This window comes from Phyllostomus discolor, chromosome 4 (assembly GCF_004126475.2).
Source record: "Phyllostomus discolor isolate MPI-MPIP mPhyDis1 chromosome 4, mPhyDis1.pri.v3, whole genome shotgun sequence".
Classification (NCBI taxonomy): domain Eukaryota; kingdom Metazoa; phylum Chordata; class Mammalia; order Chiroptera; family Phyllostomidae; genus Phyllostomus; species Phyllostomus discolor.
In genome coordinates this window covers 107,815,331-107,841,284 of record NC_040906.2, presented here as the reverse complement: position 1 = coordinate 107,841,284, position 25,954 = coordinate 107,815,331, and the positions used below count along the sequence as shown (strand labels likewise).

The window sequence follows — 25,954 nt, the reverse complement described above, 5'->3', positions numbered from 1 at the left end:
AGATTTCCAATCTCTTGCTCTTTCTCTTCTTCTGGACCCCTATGATGTGAATGTTGGAATGCTTGAGGTTGTCTCAGAGGTTGCTTTCACTGTCATTTTTTTTTGGATTCTTTTTTTGTCTTGTTCTGCCTGGTTGTTTTTTGCTTCCTTATGTTCCAAATCATTGATTTTATTCTCGGCTTCATTTACTCTACTGTCGTTTCCCTGTAGATTGTTCTTTATTTCAATTAGTGTATCCTTCAGTTCTGACTGGATATCTTTTTTTGTGCTGCTGAGGTCCTCACTAACTTCTTTGAGCATCCTTATAACCAATGTTTTGAACTCTACTTCTGACAGACTGCTGATCTCCATTTTGTTAGTTCTTCCTCTGGAGTTTTGATATGTTCTTTCATTTGCACCATGCTTCTTTGTCTCCCCATTTTGGCAGACTTTCTATGTTTGTATCTATGTATTAGGTAGAGCTAATACCATGGACATGAACTATGGTGTGGGGATTGCTTGAGGGAGTGAGGGTTCTGTGTGAAGGAGAAAAGGGGGAAAAATTGGGACAACTATATAGCATAATCAATAAAGAAAAAGAAAAGGGATAATGGTCTCTGCCCTCTTTTCCATCTGGGAGAAAAATGTCCCCTAGCTTCTGCCTTCATACCAGACACTTCAGTTTCTCCATTTGCCACTGGTGCCTGTCAAGCTGCTACCCTGGTGCTGGAGCTCAGAGGGAGTGATCTGAATAAGTCCATGTGTGGGTTCTATAAGAGGAACTGCTTGGGACTCTAGAAGTTTCTTCTACCACTCAATCCCTGCTGGTTTTTGCAGCCAGTAGTTATGGGGACTTATCTTCCTGGCACTGGAACACTGGGCTGGGGGCCATGTGTGGGGCTGGGACTCCTCGCTTCCAAGATATCTGTACTGAATTTTTATCCACCACTTGGCACTAGCCAATTCCATGTTTTTGCCCCTCCTACAAGTGTGAATGAATGTGGTTTCTTTAATTCCACAGTTGTCAGACCTCCATTCAACTCAATTTCTGACCGTTCCAAGTGATGGTTGTTCTATATATTTTAGTTAGAATTTTGATGTCTTTGTGCAAGAAGGCGAGCCGTGTTTCCCTGTGCCGCCATCGTGACTGAACATCTCTATGACCATGCGTACTTGATATCTGAAGCTAGGTAACAAGTATATGAGGGTTCACTACTTCAATCTGTCTATTTTTATATATATTTGAAATTTTCCATAAGAAGTTAATAATCATAAAACAAACATGGCACTCACCAGCCAGCTTTTTGATATTTTTATTTTTTCATTTAGATACTTAAGGGACGATTTTAAAATCTTGCATTTCACTAAGCTGAAAGAACCAATGTAATTTCCAGTGGTAATTGATCTAATTCCTAAAAGTTATTCATTTTATCATACACAAAAAGCTCCTGGTCCTTTTCCAATAATACAATAGTTAGGCAAAAACCAGATAACAAACACACACATATCATTGACACCAGCCACAAACTAATCCTGCTGCAGCTAGGTGGCTAAGACTAATCTCGTTCTGGGAAAAAGGTCTTGTACTAAACAATAACCTAGAAGATGTGAGGATAAAGCTAGAGTCACAAATCCATTAAATTTCTGTTTTTGGTTTTGGCTAAGAAAATGTCTATTTCATCAAATCTAGCTCCTTTATTCAGACTGTATCCTGCCGGTCTGAATACAGACAGAGAAAGAACCCCTTCGGGAGTTCTAGAACGTTGGCTGGCTCTGCTTCCACTTACCAGACTCCAAGAGCATCACAAAGTTATCACTGCCATCACTGTCTACTGAAATCCGGTCATCAGGGCCACTGCTATCCAATGAGACACCATCGAATGACTGCTGAGATACTGTCCTCTTCATGGAAATAAATCGGAATCGAGCAGCACCTCCACTCACTGGGGCTGCCACCCCCTCATCTATCTTGGCCATGGGCTCCCTGTTTAAAAAACAAAAACAAAACCCACAGATGTGGCTTCAGAAACACTGTTCCATCCCCTTGCAATATCCGTCCGTTTCAGCCCAGACAGTTGTTATATACATAAACTTGATTACAACTATTACCTGCTAAAGGGGTCACACCAGTTTTCAACAGCTGGCCTTTCTAAATCCTCATATTCCAATATTTCATACCGCATAACCAGCTCAACATTAAAAGTCAAGGTTATTTAAGGTCATCCCATACAAAGAAGACATCAACTGCCTACAGCCCTGTGCTAATGAATGGCACCTGAATCCAACCACATTCATTCCATAAGTATTTACTGAATAACTTCTGTATACAAGGCACCACACTACGTACAGGAAAGAGTGATGAGTAAAACATCCACTGTCCTCAGAAATTTATAATCAAAAAGGAGGAAGGAGATTCATACATAAATAACATTATATGGGAGTAAGTTACACACACAAAAAAAGAGGGACAGAGGTACAAGCCAAAGGCTAGGCAATGTCAAAGGGAAAAGAATGAGGAGAAAGGGACCAAGAATGGCTTTGTGGAAGGAGACAGCATTTGAGTTGGTCCCTTAAGGACTGTGAAAGAGAGAGGGAAAAGTACATTTTATGGGATAGGAAAAGCATAAGCAAAGGCACACCAGAAAACAAAGAGTACCTTTAGAGACTAGTAAGTAGCCCAACCCAGCTAGAGCATAAATTTTGTTGGAGACAGCAATGGAAGATAGAAAGGTATAACATAGTGAAGAGAAGCCTCCAAAGACTTTTTAATTGTACACTCCCATTTTACAGATGAAGAAACTGACTCAAGCTCACAGTTAAAGATGGAATTAAGGAAAATCCAAGTCTACTACATTCTTGCAAAGTACTTTTTTCTTTTCTATTATTTTAAAATATATTTTATTGATTATGCTATCACAGTTGTCCCATTTCTCCCCTTTCACTCCACTCCACCCTGCACACCCCCTCCCACCCACATTCCCTCCCTTTAGTTCATGTCCATGTGTCATACTTATAAATTCTTAACTTCTACATTTCCCATACTATTCTTACCCTCCCCCTGTCTATTTTCTACCTACCATCTATGCTACTTATTCTCTGTACCTTTTCCCCCCTCTCTCCCCCTCCCACTACCCTGCTGATAACCCTCCATGTGATCTCCATTTCTGTGGTTCTCTTCCTGTTCCAGTTGTTTGCTTTTTTTTTGTTTTGTTTTTTTAGGTTCAGTTGTTAATAGCTGTGAGTTTGTTGTCATTTTACTGTTCATATTTTTTATCTTCTTTTTCTTAGATAAGTCCCTTTAACATTTCGTATAAAATGGGCTTGGTGATGATGAACTCCTTTAACATGACCTTATCTGGGAAGCACTTTATCTTCCCTTCCATTCTAAATGAAAGCTTTGCTGGATAGAGTAATCTTGGATGTAAGTCCTTGCCTTTCATAACTTGGAATACTTCTTTCCAGCCCCTTCTTGCCTGCAAGGTCTCTTTTGAGAAATCCGCTGACAGTCTCATGGGCACTCCTTTGTGGGTAACTGTCTCCTTTTCTCTTGCTGCTTTGAAGATTCTCTCCTTCTCTTTAATCTTGGGTAATGTAATTATGATGTGCCTTAGTGTGTTCTTCCTTGGGTCCAAGTTCTTTGGGACTCTGTGAGCTTCCTGGACTTCCTGGAAGTCTATTTCCTTTGCCAGATTGGGGAAGTTCTCCTTCATTATTTGTTCAAAGAAGTTTTCAATTTCTTGTTCATCCTTTTCTCCTTCTGGTACCCCTATGATTCAGATGTTGGAATGTTTAAAGATGTCCTGGAGGTTTTTAAGCCTCTCCTCATTTTTTTGAATTCTTGTTTCTTCCTTCTTTTCTGATTGGATGTTTATTTCTTCCTTCTGGTCTATACCATTGATTTGAGTCCTGGTTTCCTTCCCATCACTATAGATTCCCTGTACATTTTCCTTTCTTTCACTTAGCGTAGCCTTTATTTTTTCATCCAATTTGTGACCATATTCAACCAATTCTGTGAGCATCCTGATTACCAGGGATTTGAACTGTGCATGTGATAGGTTGGCTCTTTGTTACTTAGTTGTATTTTTTTTCCAGAGCTTTAAACTGTTCTTTCATTTGGGCCATTTTTTCTTCTCAGCACACCTATTACATAGTGAGGGGCGGAGCTTTAGGTGTTCACCAGGGCAGGGCAACCCAGTTGCTGGGTCGTGATGCACTATGTGGGGGAGGGGTCGGAGAGGGAACAATGGTGCTTCCTCCACTCTCTGCCAGATTTGAGTCACTTCTGCCACTTCCTCCAAGCAAACTAGGCCCTTCTGGTGCTAATTCCCATGTGGGTAGGTTTGTGTGTGGACCCTGTGGGTCTCTCCAACAAACTCTCCTGTGAGGCTGGGAGTCTCTCCCACTGCTGCTTCAGCCCCCACAGGTGTTTTCAATCAGTGGTTTGAGGCTTTATATCCCTGCATCGGGGCCCTGGGTTGTGCAGTCCATCCTGTTCCCGCTTTGTTTCACCTGGTTTATCTGCAAGCAAATGTGGGACTGACCACTCTACCAGTTGTCACCTTGCCAGCCAGCTGCAGCCTTGTGCACCCTGTTCCACAATCCGCCACCTTGCTGGATCTGCCAGCCACTGCCTTGAGTGCCCTGGTCCGCTAGCTACAGCTTGCAAGGAGCCCTCTCTGTCCCAGCTGCCCAACTCTGCCCCTCCTACCAGTCTGGATGAGTGTTTCTTCTTTAACTCCTTGGTTGTCAGACTTCCATACAGTTTGATTTTCTGTCAGTTCTGGTTGTTTTCTGTTTTCAAATTGTTGTCCTTCTTTTGGTTGTGCGAGGAGGCACAGCGTGTCTACCTATGCCTCCATCTTGGCTGGAAGTCCTACAAAGTACTTTTTTCATTTTACCACATTGGTTGCAACCAAATTATAGAAAACCCTAGGTAAAAGATTATATATGAAGCTGCTTAGAAACTATAAAGTGCAAGGGGTATATGGGAAATCTCTGTACCTTCTACTCAGTAGCTATGAACCTAAAGCTATTCTAAAAAATAAAGTCTAAAGTCTATTTTTTTAAAAACTTGGAAGTGCCATGTAGATATATCATAATATTTGATTATGCCACATAAAATATTCAACTAAATTCAGGGGAATTAGTTGAATTATTTTCCTTTTTAAAAAGAAAAAAGCCTGAAGGTTTTAGAGTAAGAAAAGAACAAGCTCATACCTGTTTTAGGAAGTTTGACCTGGCTTCTTCAAACAAGTTAGAAAGGAAAGACTTCCAATGAAGAATTCAATTAACAGTTTTCTAAAATAGTTGACATGAGAACAGACAGAAACAAACTGATACAAGGCTCCCTAAATAAGGGATTCTCTGGGTAGGGTTCAGCAATGTGTGCTTTAACAAGCCCTCCAGCTGATTTTGAAGTATGCTAAAGTTTAAGAATTCCTGCTCTAAGAATTGTAGTCAGAACTTGACAAACGACTGGAAGAGCAGAGCAAAAATGCTGAACTTGAATGAGCAGATTGATGCTACCAAAAAGAAGAATTGGTCTGAGGAGAGACAAGAAATTTAGTTTTATATGTGTGAGGTTCAAGGCACCACTGGGATATCCATGTGGAACTATATGCAGTAGATAGTTTTAAAAGAAGAGCAGGGGAGGGGAAGGAAATCAGGACTAAAAATATGGAATATAGCCATAGTGAGGAAATGGATAAAATAACCTAGAGAAAAAGTGTTCGAAAGCACAGAATGATATAAACCTTCTGAAAGTTTGGCAAATGCATCAAGCACCTTAAAAATGTTTGTAATGTTGGACCCAATAATTCTATTTCTAGATTTTTATTCTGAAGATTTAGATTTGCATAAAGAGTAATATTCACAAAAATAAGGACATTTAACACAGCATCAGTTCTACCTGAGAAAAACTGGAAACATTAAGTGATGCAATGTATGAATAAATTATGATACATTCATTTTCTAGAACATAATAGAGCAACTGAAAATTTCACAAATGCCTCATGAATGGAAAATATTTACAACAAAATGTTAAGTGGATAAAACTGGACATTTTCTATATCCTATAGAAATATTATAATCCCACTGTAAAAACAATATTTGTGTATATATCTGTATATACACATAAGCATTCACATGGATACACAAATATATGTATAAATATTGGAAGAAACTAGATCCAAATATAAATAGTGGCTATCTCTGGACAGTATCATAACAAGTAACTTTTATGTTTTCTTCTGTATTCTTCTGTTTTCTACATTATCAACAATATCATGAACACAATCAGTTTTATAATTAATGATGACCAAAGCGATGAGAACATGGACACCCTAGCCTCGCGGAGTAGTTACATTTATAGGATAAAAGGGGGAAGAGAGCAGCCAATGTAGAATAAAAGACTCCTCCTTCCCAAGAGTAGTTGGGTAGGTCACATACACTCAGGATGGACTGACTGATGGGAATAACTGCCACAGAAGAGTCCAGGTAAGGACAACTGAGAAAGGGCCATTGGCCGGAGCAGTTAGGAAGTCATATTGGCCACTCTTTAAAAAAGAGCTGTGTCACACACCTGTCTTTTCTCTTTTTCATCTCCTCTTTTCCCATCTCCCTTACTCTTCTCCATTTAGAAAAGGCAGCAGTACATTTGGTGACTGGAAGTCCAGGCTTTCAATCCTCACCCCACCACTCACAAGTTGTGTGGTCTTGAGCAAGTTTCTTACCTCTCTGAGCCTCAGTTTCCTCATCTGTAAAATGGGGGGTGATATCAGTACCTGCCTTATAGGGTTGTTACAAGAATCCAATGGATTAATATTGTCAGTATTTAAAACAGTGCCTGACACATAGAAAGCACTCAGTAAATATTGGCTAGAATTATTATATCATCTACTCTTTTAAGTTTTCCTCTCTCTTTCCTCCTAGAATGTCTATGCCTAGCAGGGTCTAGCACACCCCCAGGAAATGTTGAAAAACCCACTTAAGACAATCCACTTACACAAAATCTCTACAGCCACTGGTTTTCATACCATGGTCCACAAATCACAAAGTGTCCCAGCAAAGATTTCCCACAGTCTTCATTATCTTTCCTAAAACCACAAGGCATCCAATGGACAAATCTGTACCTTTCCACTCTTCTGACTACATTTCTGTTTTTCTGCTTACTCCCTACTTATCTCCAGTGCCTAACAGAGAATGGCACACAGTAGGGCTCAAAATTATTGGTGAACAAGTGGATGAAACCATTCCTCCAGCAGATGTTAATAAGGTGTACCAGAAAGAGCAAATCCAAAGCCCCAGGTTTGTATCCACAACACAGGACTCTTGCACACATTCTCCCTGGGGCCTCAGTTTTCTCAGCTTAAACTAAGAATACAAATATCTGTAGCTACCTCACCAGGCTGCTGTGGGGATCAAATCAAACAAAATACTACATTAGAGCCCACTGAAAAGAATAAAATATCACACAGATGCCAGAAATTATTATTCTGATATAGCATATCTGTATCAATAACAGTGAATCAGAGAGAGGAGATAATTTAATACTAAGAAGCAATAAATGTTGACTTGGGAACTGCCCAAGAACAGCTACAATATGTGGAGGCATATGAAAATACACGGGATTTTGTGTTATTTTATTGCAATTTCAGATTCTTCCCCTATCACAGAATTAGACGTAGCCTGAAAATGAGTCTCTCTAATTGGTTTACCTATATCCTCCAAGTAGCCTGAAAATTCCTCCACTTCCCTGCAGGCAGCTCTGAAAACCAAGGGCTTTGCCACATTAAATAGGCCATTCTACATATTCTTCTGGACTATACAGTACATCCCAGTCTAAAAATGCTCACAGTAAGAGACTCTAAGTCCAATGATCACAATTAGGAGGAAGAGCTGGGGTGACTGAAGGAAGCAAAGAACCACTCACTTGGCTGGGGGCAGGGACAACATCTTGTGCATGGTGGAGGTCATTCGGTCTCTGCCCAGGCTGAAGGCATCTTTAGTTAAAGACACAGCTTCCTTGGTGAGGTCCATGGTGGCATACAGAGCCTCCTTAGTGGCATCCTTGGTCATGTGAATAGCATTTGATAATTCTCCCTCAATGTTCTTCAAGGGTATAAGCTCATCCTGCCCATTCACAGCAGTATCCCTAATACCTGGGGACTTCAGGGCAGCTGGTGAGCTGGATGCTCCGGTTCTGCTCAGTTTCTTGGTCTGTAGGGAATTGACTGCCTCATGGCCCTTCCCTGCCAACTGCTGTGCAAGAGAATCTGAGTCCTGCAGTTCTCCATTGCTATGGAGAGGCAATGGCCTATCCTGAGATACATCTAGATTTTCAATGCCACTATCCTCCAGAACCTTCTCAGGGCTTGCTGGAACCTGGTCTGAGGAGGCATCGGACTTCAGCTCTCGATCCTCTGAAGGAGACAGCTCCGAATCTATAAGGCTAGTGGTATCTGAGCCTGCAGTGTCAGCTTCCGCAGCACCAGGGGCAGGATGCATGAGCAGAGCCACCTCAGCGGTAGGGAAGAGGACCCCAATGCAAGCTGTCTGGTCCTGCAGGGGAGACCCAGTCATGGCCTCTGTATCCTTAGTCAGCTGCTCCTGAAGACCCTGTAGCACCTCCTTCAGACGGAGCAGAGCCAAATACTGGTAGTGGTCAAGCCTCACACAGACATGTTCAGGGGAATGTACAAGCATGTGAACATCTGCCACATTCTCCAGTTCTTTCAGAGGCTCTTTCTTGTCCACACCACCACTGCCTTCTCTCAGAATTTCTATGTCTTCTGTAATGCCTGACAGGCTTTTCAAATCATGCTCAGTTTTTGACCTCAGATTGGACACAGTGTCAGGAGCAAGGGCCTCAGACTGAAAGGAACTGCCAAAGCTGGCTGAAGGTTTCAGCCTCCCTTCTGCAGCCAAAAGGAGCTTTTGTGCCCGGGCTTGCTGCCAGCGAAGGGGTAGGCATGCCCAAATGGACAAGGGAAAGGGGGTCACAAAATTAAAAGTATGGCCTTTGAAGTTCTCTGTTCCCTCAAAGTCCAAGGAGATCTGGGGGAAGTGGATGGACCAGAGATCCTGGGAAGCCTTAGGCCTTTGGGGAGGGAGGGTATTAGAACAAGGGATGCTGGACTCCATCTCAAAGGCATGATGTGAAAAAAGCATGTGCAGGAGGTTGAAGCCACCTGGAACCCTGGGGAACTGAACATAATTGGAACGAAAGAACTCGGCAGCATCAAAACCCTGGAAGAGAGTGCGGAGGTCCAGACAGCCACAGTGTGGGGCATGACGCGTATTGGTGGCAGTCATGCCTGATGCAGAGAAGACGAGGGCCTGGGGCCGATGCAACCCACCTTGCTCTCTCTTCTCCAGCGGGAAGCTCACCTTCAGAGAGAGAGAAAATGAAACCCAGTTCAGAATGGCCATTTGAGTATCTCCACACCCCACCATTAACACACAATGAAAGACCATTTGGGCTGCAATGGGAGAAATGCATCTGTGGCTGTCAAGAGGGAACAAAAATCCCACTCTCTCCCTACCTTCAACCAGAAGGCATCCAGTCGGATGTCCAAGTGTTCATCTTTCTGGCTTGAATTTTCCAGTTTGTAGATAGCTTTGAACTGCTCTAAGCTACGGTATAAATCCAGGCAGAAGAGGTTTCCCCAGAGCAAGCTGACAGGATCCATAGTAAATGTCAGACCATTTAATTGAATGTAGAGATTGGGACAGGGAACTGGAAAGCAGAGAAAAAAAGAATTCCCATGTACAAAGTGGAAGCTTGACTCCTACTTACCAGTTGATATTCCTTATACCACCCAGAAAGCAAAGTTACACATTTATCCAGGGCAGAGTTTTTAACAAAGGTGTGTTAAGCTAATTCAAACACTCTAAACTCCTAACAACAAATGAGAATATAAGTAGTAGCCCCAAGTCTGACAAATGGGAAGGACAAGCCTGGACAGTAAGAAATGATCAGCTCTAATGCTTACCTGGAAGTTCCTGATTATCAGGAAAATAATATTCTGTGAACTCAATATGAATGGCAGAGACCTGAGTGGGCAGGTTGTGAAGTTTCCGGCTGCAAGAAAGGAGTGTAGACGGCTTCTTACTGGGCTGTCCAGCTGTGGAGACCTATGCAATCACAAACTGCTGTTAGCATCTGTGCTGCACCAGGACAGACCTTCCTCAATTTCCTCTACTATCCATCAACGTCTGTCCCAGGGAGCACAGGGCTTTTACATATATTTCACACATATTCCAGACATTCTCACACCTGCCTAATGCTATCCACAAGTTAATTTTTTCAAAGGAAGGTTTATACGGTTTGTAGTAGGGTATTCTCAAGTCCTGATCTCAGCAGCTATGCTCAGAGGGGAAAAAGATGGAACTGTCCACCTACCCCAGAAGTCAGTGAGACAGCCTGCACAACTGTGTTCACACCTGTTGCTTTCCAAGTGAACTGCCCCACCCCCTTCCAACCACACTTCCCTGGGTCCTAGGCTCCTCACCTGGTGGATGTCCAAGTCATCCACCCGTATTACCATGCAGCTAGAGCGTAAGCGATTCCATGCTGGAGATCGAAAGCCAGCCTGTCGGCCCTGAGAGGGGCTTCTCTCAAGAGGGTTCTTTCGAGGACTAGAGAGAGAATCTAAATAAAAGTGAAAAGGTGGGAAAGAATCAGACATTATCAAATCATATTACTAATAGAATTAGGAAGTAAAAATCATAATTAGGATTATAAAATAATGATCCTAAAATATTAATGCTACATTATATGTAGAAAAGACACCTAAACACTGTCTAGCTTCTGGATAGAACTCGGAAATTGTATTCTCCTTAAGACCAGGGCAACACCCTATTGAACAGAGGTGATGACAACCTCTCTCAACATTGCAGCCATCCCTGAGGACAAACACAACTCTGTAAAGAAAAAAGTCATTCAGTCAAGATGGAGGTGTAGGTAGACACGCTTCGCCTCCTTGCACAACCATAAGAAGGATCACAACTAACCTCAAAACAAAAAATACTCAGAGCTGCTAGAAAATTGAACTGTATGGAAGTCTGACAACCAAAGATTTAAAGAAACCACATTCGTCCACATGGAGAGTAGGGACAAAGATGGGGAGCCAGGGTGGAGAGGACACAGTGTGGTGGCAGCAAAGCAGCGAGGCTGTGGCAGCAGCCAGCAGAATGGGTGGTCTCACATTCACGTGTGGCAGATAAAAATCAGGAGGGACACCTGGGGAGCAAGGAATCTCAGCCCCAGGCCAGACCACACAGCCCAGGGTTCCAGCGCAGGGGAAATAAAGCCTCATAATTTCTGTCTATAAAATCAAGTGGGGATTGGGGTTGGGGAAGAAAATGCCAATCTCTCTGGAGAGTCCATTTAAATACCCCGCACAGTCCTACAATGTATGCAAACCCACCTACTCTGGGAACCACCACCACGGCGGTGACAGCAGCATACAGGAAGTGGGTGAAGTGACTAGAAATAGGGCAAGTGCAGAGCAAGCCTCAAGCAGCCAGGCAGTGGCACTGAATACAGAGCCACAAAGTGGTGAAGCAGGTTGCCCAGCCCTGGTGAATACCTAAGACTCTGCCCCATACAACTCAACAGGTGCTCTAAGACAGGGAATCAAAGCAGCCCTACCTAATACACAGAAACAAACACAGGGAGGCTGCCAAATGAGGAGACAAAAAAATATGGCTCAAGTGAAAGAACAGAACAAAATCCCAGAAGAAGAACTAAATGAAACGGAGAGAACCAATCTATGAGATGCAGAGTTCAAAACACTGGTGATGAGGATGCTCAGAGAACTCACTGAGAATGGCAAAACCACAAGGGAAGAAATAAAGGCCTCACTAAGTGAAATAAAGAAAAATCCACAGAGAACCAACAGTGAAGGGATGGAAGCCAGGGTTCAAATCAATGATTTGGAATATAAGAAAGAAACAGTCAACCAGAACAGAATGAAGAAATAAGAATTCAAAAAAACGAGGAGAGAATAAGAAGACTATGGGACACCTCCAAAAGTGCTAATATCTGAATCATAGGGATCCCAGAAGGAGAAGAGGAACAGCAAGAAATTGAAAACTTATTTGAAAAAATAATGACAGAAAACTGCCCTAATTTGGCAAAGGATATAGACATACAAGTCCAGTAAGCATGGAGAATCCCAAACAGGATGAATGCAGAGGCCCACTCCAGGACACATCATAATTAAAATGTCAAAGGTTAAAGATAAAGAGAAGCTCTTAAAAACAGCAAGAGGAAAGTGGAGTTACCTACAAAGGAGTTCCCATAAGACTATCAGCTGATTTTTCTTCTTCTTCTTCTTTTTTTAGATTTTATTTATTTACTTTTAGAGATAGGAGAAAGGGAGGGAAACATCAGGGTGTAGTTGCCTCTCACATGCCCCCTAATGGGGACCTGGCCTACAACCCAGGTATGTGCCCTGACTGGGAATAGAACCAGCAACTGTTTGGTTCCCAGGCCAGCAATCAATCCACTGAGCCACATCAGCCAGGGCTATCAGCTGATTTTTCAAAAGAAACATTGCAGGCTAGAAGGGACTGGCAATAAGTATTCAAAGTCATGAAAAGCAAGGACCTACATCGAAGATTACTCTATCCAGCAATGCTATCACTTGGAATTGAAGGGTAGATAAAAGTGCTTCCCAGATAGGTAAAGCTAAAAGAGTTCATCATCACCAAGTCCTTATTACATGAAATGTTAAAGGGACTTATTTAAAAAAAAGAAGAAAATCAAAACTATGAACATTAAAATGACAACAAACTCAAAACTATCAACAACTGAATTTAAAAAACAAAACCAAACTAAGCAAACAACTAGAACAGGAACAGAATCACAGAAATGGAGATCACATGGAGGTTTATCGGGGGCGGGGGAGTAGAATGGGGGAAAGGTACAGGGAGTAAGAAGCATAACTGGTAGGTATAAAATAGACAGAGAGGTGTTAAGAACAGTACAGGAAATAGAGAAGCCAAAGAACTTATATGCACAACCCATGGTGGTGAACTAAGGGAAGGACTGCTGGTCAGAAGTGGGGTACCACATGGAGGGGGGCAAAGGCGAAAAAACTGGGACAACTATAATGGCATAATCAATAAAATATACTTTAAAAAAAGAAATTAAAAAGTCATTAATGACTCTCCATGGAATATGGATGGGATAATTGGCTAGGAATAAGATAAGATGATTAGTCCAATGCTCTATTTCCACTGGATATTCACAGATAAATGGCCAGAGGCTAAGCAACGGGAGTCTTTCAGCTCCTCATAACCCCACCTGCTTTCCTCCTGAAGGGACAGTCCACCCCCAGGTGCCAGGGAGGTTTCAGACCTGTCTTTTCATGCCACTTCTCCATTTTATTCTGAAATTCCATCACCAGTTTCTGTGCCCACTGGCCTCGGGTCTCCATGGCCTCACAGTGCCGTACCCAGTGTTTGCAGCTATCACCTGTACAACAAAGACAGCAAAAAGATTCTAGTCCAAGGTTGTGTTCTGATGTTCCATTTTTTCCCTTTCCATTGGTATAGTCATAGTTCAGATTCTGATCCCTCAGCCTCAATCCAGAATTCTCTGGGAAAAGTAAAAATTATCCAGTGAGAGCACTTATCTTATTCTGGATTCCATATGTGATTTTCCTCTAAGGTTCCTAAAGGCCTGCTTCTGACTGCTCCCATCTTTGACTATAGTCTAAGAGAATAGCTCTAAAACCAAGGGAAATAAGGGGAGAAGGGTAGAATCAAAAGCAACATATCAGCACTAGCTGGTGTGGCTCAGTGGATTGAGCACCAGCCTGTGAACTGAAAGATCACCAGTTCAATTCCCAGTCAGGGCACATGCCTGGGTTGTAGGCTGGGTCCCGGGTTGGGGGCGTAGGAGAGGCAACTGGTCAATGTTTCTCTTACACACGGATATTTCTCTCCCTCTCTTTCTACTTCCTTACCCTCTCTCTAAAAGTAAAATCTAGAAAAAAAAATTTTAAAGCAATATCTCAGGCTCTGTCTCCCCTACTTCCTCATCAGTGATAAAGAATCAATAATAGACACTGAGTTTCCAGAAGATGTCTTCTTGAAGAGGGCTATTTCCAAACCTCATGTGCAGGAAGCCCTCGCAACTTCCTGTGGGGTTTCAGGGATGAACCTAGAGATCTGCTTTCAATACCTGGGCCATGCTAGAACTTCCCCCATTTAGAATCCTCATACCTGCCCAGTGGAAGGGGTAATAGTCAAATGCCATCTTGCGGAAAGTAAGCTGCATGGCACCACCCATGAGTCTGTTTGCAGAGACACCTATAAAAGAAAGGTAAAGGAGCTAGCAACAAAAGAAACAAAGAAGACTAAACACCTCTTGAGGATCTGATACACAGTGCACATAAAAGGCCATGATATCAGGTGATTTTCAAGACTGAGTCCCCCCTCTTTCGAATTGCAACAGTCCATGGACATGCTCTAAAAGATAAGAAAAAGTATATTCCACTGTCTTTATATATAGCTGCCAAATTTCCAGAAAAGCAAAAGAAATGGCAAAACTCAGGATTCAGGGCCCCCAATCCTAAGTCTCCCATAGACACACTCTACAACCTTGATTGACTGATTCCCCCCAAACTAACAATACTATATACTGTCCCACAGCACAATACCTGTAGAGGCATAAGTCAGATTCCTCAAAAAACAGGACCCATATTATTTCCTTTCATATTTAAGAAAAGATTCTAGTGCCTCAGAGCAAAAGCTGTGATACTAGAAAAGCTTTAACTGCACATACAAAGTACCATGGAATACTAAAAGTACTGAATTAATAAGAGCACTGTAAAATAAACATAGAGTATTGCAGATAAATTAGAACTTTCAGCAATAAATCAAATGTTGTACTGACCTCCAGTCAAGATGGTGGCATAACCCATGCCATCATCTGTGGGAAGTACTCCCATCTTCCCACAACCATATCAAAATTACAACTAAACTACAGAACAATAATCATTCCAAACCATCTGAAACCTAGCTGAATAGAAGTCCTACAACTAGGGGTTTAAAGAAGCCACATTGAGACTGGTAGGAAAAGCAGAGAGGCAGAACACACTGGTCCCACATCCACATGTGGTGGTTAACAGTTGGGATGTCTCACCATTGAAGGTGCCCCCTGAGGAGCGAGGGGTCCCAGTCCCATACTAGGCCCCCAAGCCCAGGGTTCCAGTGCTGGGAAGATAAGTTCCCATAACTTCAGGCTGTAAAAACCAGTGGGGATCAAGGCTGAGTATGACTGAGGGCTTCTGGAGTTCCAGGCTGACCTTAAAGAACCCAGGTATGGACTTACTCTGACTCACTCCCTCTGAGCTCCAGCACTGGGGAAACAGCTCAAAAGGCACCTGGGACTTACAGGAAGAAAGAAGTGTCTGGCATCAGGGTGAGCTGGGTTGGAAGGCAGCTTTCTTCAGATGAAAGTGCTGACAGAGGTCATTGTTCCTTTGATGAGCCCTCTCCCACGGAGCCAGCAGACAGGTGCCATATCTGAGTCTCCATCAACCCAGCTCTCACTAGTAATTCCCTGGGACCCCACCCCATCAAATCTGCAGGCACACCCAAGCTGCTTTCAGTAGCTTTTCCATACAAAGTGCCTGTCTTGGCTCATGCTTCAGAGTTTCCTAAAATCCCTCAAACAAGAAGCATCTGGCCTCAGCATGCCCTATACCTCATGCCCTATACCTGGCACTAGCAGTAGCCAGCCTTGGTTTGCAGCTTAGTCTCACCTGGACACCTCTGGCACAAGTAGCAGTTACCTGCAGATTTCTCTGTAGTTCATGCTGCGTGGCCCCTGGCAGAACACAGGTGGTGGCTGACCTTGGCCTGCATCTCCAGAAGGCCCCAGAGCCAGCACAACCAGTGGACTGCTTCAGACCACCACCCAACCACCTCCACACTGACACACTGAAGGGGTAGACTCAGTGGGCACCAAAGCCCCTCTGAAGTAAATCTTGCTCTGTGGGATGGGTCCCTAAACAGCTAATCCTCCATGGTGGTTGGTGGTTACAGCCAGGCCTTATAGCCAATCAGCCTGGGGGTAAATCCCTCCCATTGATGTGCCAACAGCAATCAAGGTTCAAGTACAACAGGAGGGTGTACACAGCCTGGGGCGGAGGGTAGGCAGACCTAGAGTACCCAGCTTGAGTGATTGGGGAGACTGTGCCACTGGACCCTACAGCACACCTACTACATCAGGCCACTCTACCAAACCCAGAGACGTAACAGCTCTACCTAATGCTTAGAAACAAACACAGGGAGGCGGCCAAAATGAAGAGACACAGAAACAGCCCAAATGAAAGAACAGAACAAAACTCCAGAAAAAGAACAAAGTGGAGACAAGAAATCTACTAGATGCAGAGTTCAAAACACTTATCTCTTCAACTAGATTCTAAGAACTGTAAGAGCAGGGACTATTCTTCTGCATGGAATGTCCGACCCGTGTTCTGCCCTTCCACCTTGTCCCTTACTAGCATAAAGGGAAATACCACGAGATCCTCTAGGCATCAGCTGGTACACCTACAACCCGGAGGGTCTTTTCCAACCAATCTACATCTCACAAGTTTTAAACTAATCAATATCCTACCAAGAAAATACACCTATACCAGTATTTCTGTTTCTCAACCACTTTTTCATGATTATCCTCTCTAAGGAGCCTTTTTACACACTTTTCCCTAATTGTCCCCTTCGTAAATTTTTAATACCTCAGATAATGCTGTATATCTATATGTCTATCTCTGTTTCATACATAAAAAGTATAAATATGAAGCTTATTCCTTTCATTCAATGAAAGGTTAAGAAAGACTAAATTTCTTTTCAGTTAAAAGTTAAATTTTAGCCCTTGCTGGTATAGCTCAGTGGATTGAGCGTGGGCTGAGAACTAAAGTGTCGCAGGTTCGATTCCCAGTCAGGGTACATGCCTGGGTTGCAGGTCATGGCCCCCAGCAACCACACATTGATGTTGCTCTCCCTCTCTCTCTCTCTCTCTCCCCCCTCCCTTCCCTCTCTAAAAATAAATTCTAAAAAAAGTTAAATTTAAAAATTTAAAGCTATATTTAATTTTATATTTGCTGAGTAATTTTTAAAATTTATTTTACTTATTTATTTATTTATTTTTAGAGAGGAGGGAAGGGAGGGAGAAAGAGACGGATAAAAACATCAATGTGTGGTTGCCTCTCACATGCCCCCAACTGGGAACCTGGCCCTCAACCCAGGCATGTGCCCTGACTGGGTATTAAACCAGAGACCCTTTGGTTCGCAGGCCAGCACTCAATCCACTGAGCCATACCAGCCAGGGCTTGCTGAGTAATTTTTAATGTAGCTTACTTATATAAATTATAATTTATCAAATTATTATGCTAATTTTCTCTTTATATAAATATATAACAGCAATATAATCAAATGTTTAATTATTCAAAATTATTTTTAGCAAAATAAAACTGAAAATTTACAATTAATTTCATTAAAACTAAATTACCTTAGTTTTAACCTTTGTTTGATATGAAAAAATAATCTTTAACTTAACTAGCTGCTAGATATTAATTCAGATACTGTATTTTTCTTTTCAGCATTTGACTAAATGATGGGCTGAATAACATTTGTAGAATTAAATAATATAGTACAAGCTATTTTATCTAGCCCTCGAAGCTCAAATCACGAAAGTAGTGAAGAGCAAACATAAACAACACTGACAAGGCAGCCAGGGACGGCCAACAGGCATGTGCAGGCCCTCTCTCACCTGACGCTTTAAGATCGATCAATCAACTCAAAGAAATTCTTCTAATCACAGCCATCTACTCACCACAGCTTGTAGTACTGATCTTCCATACACTTATGTACCTTTCATGAACTCAGCATCAATGCTACTCATGTGATATCCAAGCAAACCCAATGAGAGAAATTAAATACTAAGGAATAAAATCTTGCCAGACAGGGTTAAGCTTTGGAGGACCACAACCATTGTTACTATGTAAGATTCCTTCCACCGCCCACCAAAAAAAACAATTTTCAAAGTCCAGAGTAGGCAAATATCAAGACAGAAAGTAGATTGGTATGTGACATGGGAGTGACAGCTGATGGATACAGGGTTTCTTTTAGGGGGGACAGAAATTCTCCAAAATTGGATTATAGTGATGATTACACAACCCCATGAACACACTAAACAATGAGTTGTATATTCTAAATGGGTGAACTATATGGTATGTGAATTATATTTCAACATAGCTGTTCAAACGGAAAGAGTAGATTTGCATCTGCTTGGGGGAAATATCCCAATTAAAATGCATGAGTTAGGCTACTGGAATGAGAGGGTTTCACAGCCATGCTCCCTCTGTTGAAGTTACTTGGAGCTAAAAGAACAAACTACACGGACTGAGCATATAAAAGCAGGATCTTGAATTGAAATCAAGTATAATTACCAATCACCAACATGCTTAATCGTAAACACATAATTATATATGAGACATAAATGATAGTGGGCATAAATGGCTAATTACAATTCTGCAATGAGCTGGTGGAAAAGGATGGCCTAGACTTACGGGACAAAGTTTTGGGCTCACAGGCCTTATCCTGAGGAGAGACAGTTAAAAAGAGTCAGGTGACTCTCTTTCCCATCAACCACCAACCTCCTCTCTGAAGCCTCTGAATTGTGAGATGCTTCCATTTGATTTCTTTTATTGAGATATAATTGACATATAACATTACACTGATCTCAGTTGTACAATATAACATAACAATTCAACATTTGTACATATTGCAAAATGATCACCACAGTAAGTCAAGTTAACACCCATCACCATAGTTACAAAATTTTTCCTTGTTATGAGAACTTTAAGATCTACTCTCAGCAACTTTCAAATAAACAATACGATATTATTCACTGTAGTCACCATGCTGTACATTCTACCTTCATGACCTATTTACTTCGTAACAGGTTTGCACCCTTTGACTCCATTCATACATTGTCCCTTCCCTCTGGAAACCACCAATCTGTGCTCGTATCTATGAGTTGGATATTTTTGGTTGCTTTTTAGATTCCACATTTAAATGAGATCATACATTATTTGTCTTTTTCTGACTTGTTTTAGTTAGCACAATGCCCTAAAGGTCCATTCATGTTGTCACAAATAGCAGAATTTCCTTCTTTTTTATGGTTGAATAATATTTCATTGTACATATATATTTGTGTATATGCATGTGCCTTTATCCATTCATTGATCAACAGATTTTTAGACTGCTTTATCAATTTTCTTTATATATTCATCCATCAATGGACATTTAGGCTGCTTCTGTACCTTGGCTATTGGAAATAATATTGTAATAAACATGGGAGTGCAGATATATTTTTGGGTATTTTCATTTCCTTTGGCTAAATACTCAAAGTAGGATTGTAGGATCATATGGTAGTTCTATTTTTAATTTTCTGAGGAACTTCCATACTGTTTTCCACAGTGGCTGCACCTATTTACATTTCCACCAACCGTGCACAAGGGATTTTCCTGCACATCCTCATCAATACTTAGTTCTTGTCTTTTTGATAATAGCCATTATAACAGGTGTGAGGTGTTATCTTAATGTGATTTTGATTTGCATTTCCCTGATAAGTAGTAATCGTGTACCTTTTTATGTACACGTTTGCCATCTGTATGTCGTCTTCGGAAAAATATCTATTTAAATCCTCTGCCCTTTTTAACTGGACTGTTTGGGTTTTTATGTTTTGGGTATTACCCCTTATCAGACATATGATTTACAAATATTTTCTCTCATTTGGTAGGTTGCTTTCTCATTATGTTCATGGTTTCCTTTGGTGTGCAGAAACTTTTTAGTTTCATGTAGTCCTATTGTTTATTTTTGCTTTTATTGCCTTTGCTTTTGGTATCAAATTTTTTAAAAATCATAGGCCAAGACCTATGTCAAGGATCCAGTTTGATTTTAAGAGACTGTGCTGTCCTAACTCAAGCCAAGCTGTCCCCAGTGACCTACCCGGTTTCCGATAATTTTATCTCTAATACCAAGGGCTACATGGGCATGTTAGTCTGAGACCCCAACATCCAGGCTATAGTGTCTATTAATGAAAAAGAAGGTAAATGGCCCTGGCTGGTATAGCTCAGTGGATTGAGCGCAGGCTGTGAACCAAAGTGTCACCAGTTCAATTCCCAGTCAGCACACATGCCTGGGTTGCAGGCCAGGTCCCCAGTTGGGGGCACACAAGAGACAACCACACATTGATGTTTCTCTCCTTCCTTTCCTCTCTCTCTAAATATAAATAAAAATAAAATCTTAAAAAAGAAAAGAAAAAGAAGGTAAATGGAGCCTTCAAGGAGTCTCGATAGCAGCACTGTGCAAAAGAACTTTCTGTAATGATGGACATCTTCTGTGGTCTATAGATTATACTGAGTACTTGAAATGTTACTGGTGCAAATGAGAAACTCATTTAATTTTGTTTAATTTTGATTTATATAACTGCATGCGGCCAGTGACTATCACACTGGACAGTTATAAAGCAATACCATCCAACAGAAATAGAAAGTGAGCCACGAGTAAGTTTAAATTTTCTAGTAGCCACATGAAAAAGAATTTTTTAAAAAGTGAAATGATTTTAATAGTACATATTTTGTAAATCAATATACTTAAAATATTATCATTTCAACATGTAATCAATATGAAAATAATCATCAAGATATTGCACACTGTATTTCTGTACTGCATCTTCAAACTCCTGCGTGCACATTACACTCACAGTGCATCTCAACTTGGCGCAGCCAGTGTTTCAAGTGTCCAACAGATGCATTGACACAATGACTCAGGAGAATCTTAAAGCCTTTTCTGCACCACCTAGTTCTCCCTTCCCCTTTCTCCCTAAATCCAAGGAGAAGAGTCAAGTCACAAGGACTCTTCCTCCTCCTGCTCCTTCAGCATCATGTACCACACCTGGGTATAGTAGGCTGAGAATTATCCCCCATCTAAAATTTCTATAAATTCCACCCGGTAGAGTAATTTAGTTTAATAAATAAATGGGGGCTGCAAGGAAGCCTACAGTCATTCATATCACAGTGGGGATTAAAGAGCCCTGTCACATGGAAAGAACAGTGCTCTATGCTACTCATCAAGCAAGAGGATAAAACTCTCAATGATGTGCTCTAAATAAAGACTTCTGAAAGGATTAAAAATAAAATAGCAACAAAAACAACAACAAAAACCAAAGCCCTTATAGTAACACTTGGAAGAAATAGTCACTAAATAAAATAATTGTTTTAACATAGAACTTCCAAAATGATTAGGTGGCAAACCAGTGAGCAATTCATTCCCTATGGTGGCAAAAGCCATCCTTATGCTGTCACTGTAACTTTCAGCTTTCTGAGTGGGAGTAGAGGGGAGCTGAAGTCACTTCAAGACCAAAGAATAGCCAAGTAAGAGAGGCGATGCTGCCTGGTGCCTTGGGAGGAAAAAGTAAGCTCCCCCAAGGAAAGTTAGTTTAGGCCTCATTAAAAGGCAAACATGACCTTCAGAGAAAAGACAGCAAGAGATAAATCTACCACATGAGCGCATGTAAAACCAAGAACTCGTAGCAAAGGGAAGTATAGTGGAAGAACATACAGAGTACTAAAGAAAAAGGCATCAGAATTATAAGAGACTTCTGGCCAAGATGGAGGCGTAGGCATACATACTATGCCTCCTTGCATGACTGAAAGGACAGTGACAAATTTAAAAATAAAAAACAACCAGAACTGACAGAAAATTGAACTGTACGAAAGTCCAACAACCAAGGAGCTGAAGAAGAAATATTCATCCAGACAGGTAGGAGGGGTGGAAATGGGCTGCTGGGTGGAGAGGACTCTTGGAAAGGCAGTGGCTGGAGGACAGGGGTGGTCAAGGCATGGTGAACCAGGTGAGGAGGTGGCTTACAGGCTGGGCAGTACCACATTCGTGTGCAGATAAACCCAGAGGAACAACTGGGGAGCAAGACAGACTGCACAACCCAGGGTTCCAGTAAGGGGAAATAAAGCCTCAAAATCTCTGACTGGAAACTCCTGTGGGGGTTCAGGTGGCGGGAGAAACTCCCAGCCTCACAGGAGAGTTCATTAGAGAGACCAACAGGGTCCTAGAACATACACAAACCCACCCACCTGGGGAATCAGCACCAGAAGGGCCCAATTTGCTTGTGGGTAGTGGGGGAAATGACTGAAAATGAGCAGAGAGCAAAGCAGGCAGCACTGTTCCCTTTCAGACCTCTCCCCCACACACAACATCACAATCAGCAACTTGCTCTGCCCTGGTGAACAACTAAAGCTCCACCCCTTACCACACAACAGGTGCTCCCAGACAAAAAAAGAAAGTAACCCAAATGAAAGAACAGTTCAAAGCTCCAGAAAAAATACAACTAAGCAACAAAGATATAGCCAACCTATCACATGCACAGTTCAAAACACTGGTTATCAGGATGCTCCAGGAACTGACTGGGTACTTCAACAGCATAGAAAAGACCCAGGCAGCAATGAAGGTTGCATTATATGAAATAAAGAAAAATTTACAGGGAACCAACCAGCACTGTTGGGAAGGAAACCAGGATGCAAATCGACGGTCTGGAGCACAAGGAAGAAAGAAACATTCAACCAGAACAGACTGAAGAAATAAGAATTCAAAAAAAATGAGGACAGGCTTAGGAACCTCCAGGACATCTTTAAACATTCCAACATCTGAATCATAGTGGTACTGGAAGGAGAAGAGGAAGAGCAAGAACTTAAAAACTTCTTTGAACAAATAATGAAGGAGAACTTCCCCAATCTGGCAAAGGAAATAGACTTCCAGGAAGTCCAGGAAGCTCACAGAATCCCAAAGAACTTGGACCCAAGGAAGAGCACACTAAGGCATACCATAATTACATTACCCAAGATTAAAGAGAAGGAGAGAATCTTCAAAGCAGCAAGAGAAAAGGAGACAGTTACCCACAAAGGAGTGCCCATAAGACTGTCAGCTGATTTCTCAAAAAAAAACTTTGCAGTCAAAAAGGTGCTGGAAAGAAGTATTCTAAGTCATGAAAGACAAGGACCTACATCCAAGATTGCTCTATCCAGCAAAGCTTTCATTTAGAATGGAAGGGCAGATAAAATGTTTCCCACATAAGGTCAAGTTAAAGGAGTTGGTCATCACCAAGCCCTTATTATACGAAATGTTAAAGAAACTTATCTAAGAAAAAGAAGATAAAAAATATGAACAGTAAAATGACAACAAACTCACAGCTATTAACAACTGAATCTAAAAAAAAAAAAACTAAGCAAACAACTAGAGTAGGAAGAGAACCACAGAAATGGAGATCACAGGGAGGGTTATCAGTGGGGGAGTGCGAGGGGGAGAAAGGGGGAAAAAGGCACAGAGAATAAGTAGCATAAATGGTAGGTAGAAAATAGACAGGGTGAGGGTAAAAATAGTATAGGAAATGTAGAAGCCAAAGAACTTATAAGTATGACCCATGGACATGAACTAAAGGGAGGGATGTGGGTGGGAGGGGGTGTGCAGGGTAGAGGGGAGTGAAGGGGGAAAATGGGACAACTGTAATAGCATAATCAATAAAATATATTTTTAAAAGAATAATATTTAATATTTGCCTATAATTAAGGTGCTCAAAATTCAGTATATATCTCATTTGAGCCTGACAATAAGCTGGGAGGTAAAGAAGATGTAATTTAACCCAAGTTCACAAATAAAGAAACCCCAATAGGTTAAGTAAGCAGCTAAAGTGATTTACCTGAGGCTCATGAAGGAAAAAAATGAGCCAATTACTTTTTGTTCTGAATAAATGTGTATGTGTATATAATACCAATTGCTCTAATGAACATAAAAGCAAGACAAGAACACAGCATAACTTCTGTGCTTGGGAAGAGCACATTTACACATAATAATTACTTAAACTGATTTAAAAATCTGAAAATTCTGCCCTGGCTCAGTTGATAGAGTATGATCCAGTACACCAAAGGATTAAACCTGCAAGGTTTAACTCCTGTCAGGGCAGATATCTAGGTTGCGGGTTCAATCCCTAGTCAGGACACATACAGATGACAACCAATCAATGTTTCTCTCTCACATTGATGTTTCTCTCTCTCTCCCACTCCTCCCCCCCAAACCTTCCTCTCTCTCTAAAACCAATAAAGATATCCTTGAGTAAGGATTTTTTTTAAAAATCTGAAAATTCTGAGGTTTCTTAGTCGAATTTCCTTTCCTAATGTTTACATCAGTGATTAGCATTGTCCAAGGACTTTTTGAAGAAAGAATAAAGTATGCAATGCTGGGGCTATATCCCTGAGGATTCTGACTTAAGTGGGGTCTGGGGAGAGCCCCAACATGTGTATTTTATTAAGTGTTATAGGTGGTTCTGTTGCACCCAAAAGGCTGAAGAGCATTGCTTCCACTAGCAGAAAAAGGTACCACAGGACAGCTGAGGCTCCGGGAATGCATGTGACTAAGGAACGCCAACCAAAGTACTCCACCATCTCTGGAAAAGAGCCTTCCTCCCCAAGCTTTGTCCTGATTCAGGCCTCCCAAAGTACCTGGCTCTCTGGACTGGCTATCATCACAAATGTGCAGGTCCAGGCGGGAGATGAGCAGATGGTAAGAGGACTCTTTCACATCAAATTTCTCAAAGTACTGGCTGAGGCGGCTGGTGCTGCTGCTGCTGCTGCTGCTGCTGCTGCCCTGGCTGCCACCAAATGCCTGGGCCCAGGACTGCTGGGCACTGGGAGCAGGTGGGGTGGTCTACATGTGACAGAAAGAAAAACAAGACGTCCACACCCTGAGACTCCCCTGCAGGCTTCTTTAAGCTTTAGTCCAGCCTGAAGAAAAGTACAATTCAGCAAGATCTCCTTCCTCTTATAACTCTTCACCTGGCAACCCAGGTCTGTCCCACCTAAATTATCCAAATTCCAAAAAGCCTAATTATAATTTGTCTAGTAACTATCAGAGTACTGTTCTGAGGTCTGAGCTGCCCTCCGAGCTCTTACCCCCAGGATTGAGCTGACAGATGCTAAAACACTTCCTCAGGAACTCTTTCCTAAACGCCCTCTTTCGGCCCAGGTGGTTAGATGCCTTGTCTCTGTGCCCTCTTAGCACAGTGTTCATCTCTGTTACAGCAGTTTTCACATCATATTATAATAGCTTGTTGATGGTGCATATTACAAAACAGGAGAGCTCCAAGGACAGGAACAAGAAATTTATTCCTCTTTTCCTCTCCAGTAGCTAGCACTGTATACCTAATGCACCAGAGTGCACCAACTCCCAATGAACAGAATAAATGAATGAATCAGAGCCGGAAGCAAAGCCTATGGTCATGCATCCAGAAGTAAATAACAACTTTCTCCAATAAGCCAAAAAAGTCTACACTCCTCTTATGTTGGTATAAATTAGGTCTGGCCAAACATTTCCCCAGCCCCACCAAGGGTATCTGTTTTGCCTCTAACCTGTACAGGTTCAGGAGCCAGGCTCTTCCTCTGCTGGGCTGACTTCTCCATGGCCTCACTCAGTGACTCTGCATACTTCATCATAGCCTTGAGCTGCGAGTCAGTCAGCACCCAGAGCAGGTCGTCCAACAGGAACATCAGCTTGGAGGCTACCACATTGCAATCTTTGGTCTGAAGGGGCCACACAGAACACAGACTCAACATCTCACACCATCCCAGTTCCTCAAAGTGACTACCACTGAATCAGGTTCAGAGATGGTGTTTCAATCCCCAGGGCATGGGCTATCTGGATCCTGCCCTGGTTAGTAATGATGCTTTACTTTCAAAGTAAAGCATCAAGCACTTTGGAGAGTCAATTTCTTAAAACTTTTACTAAAGCAGCAAAAAACAACTGTCAGCGTCCCTATTGGGGTAAAAACTGTCGTTTCCAAAATTAAGATGGCAGGGAGATGGAAATGTTCTCTTATTACTGGGTA

At 41.9% G+C, this 25,954-nt stretch overlaps 1 protein-coding gene across 1 annotated transcript in view; it reads right to left on the bottom strand.

The window, feature by feature from the left end:
- Positions 1–25,954, bottom strand: part of UHRF1BP1 (UHRF1 binding protein 1) — a 73,017-nt gene that overhangs the window by 10,754 nt on the left and 36,309 nt on the right. The window contains exons 7-15 of the mRNA XM_028509257.2: positions 25,479–25,649; positions 24,573–24,777; positions 14,215–14,301; positions 13,346–13,462; positions 10,491–10,630; positions 9,972–10,113; positions 9,522–9,715; positions 7,910–9,366; positions 1,767–1,963 (exon numbers count right to left, since the gene is read on the bottom strand). Coding sequence (XP_028365058.1) covers positions 1,767–1,963; positions 7,910–9,366; positions 9,522–9,715; positions 9,972–10,113; positions 10,491–10,630; positions 13,346–13,462; positions 14,215–14,301; positions 24,573–24,777; positions 25,479–25,649 — 2,710 coding nt within the window. The remainder of the gene's footprint in view (positions 1–1,766; positions 1,964–7,909; positions 9,367–9,521; positions 9,716–9,971; positions 10,114–10,490; positions 10,631–13,345; positions 13,463–14,214; positions 14,302–24,572; positions 24,778–25,478; positions 25,650–25,954) is intronic.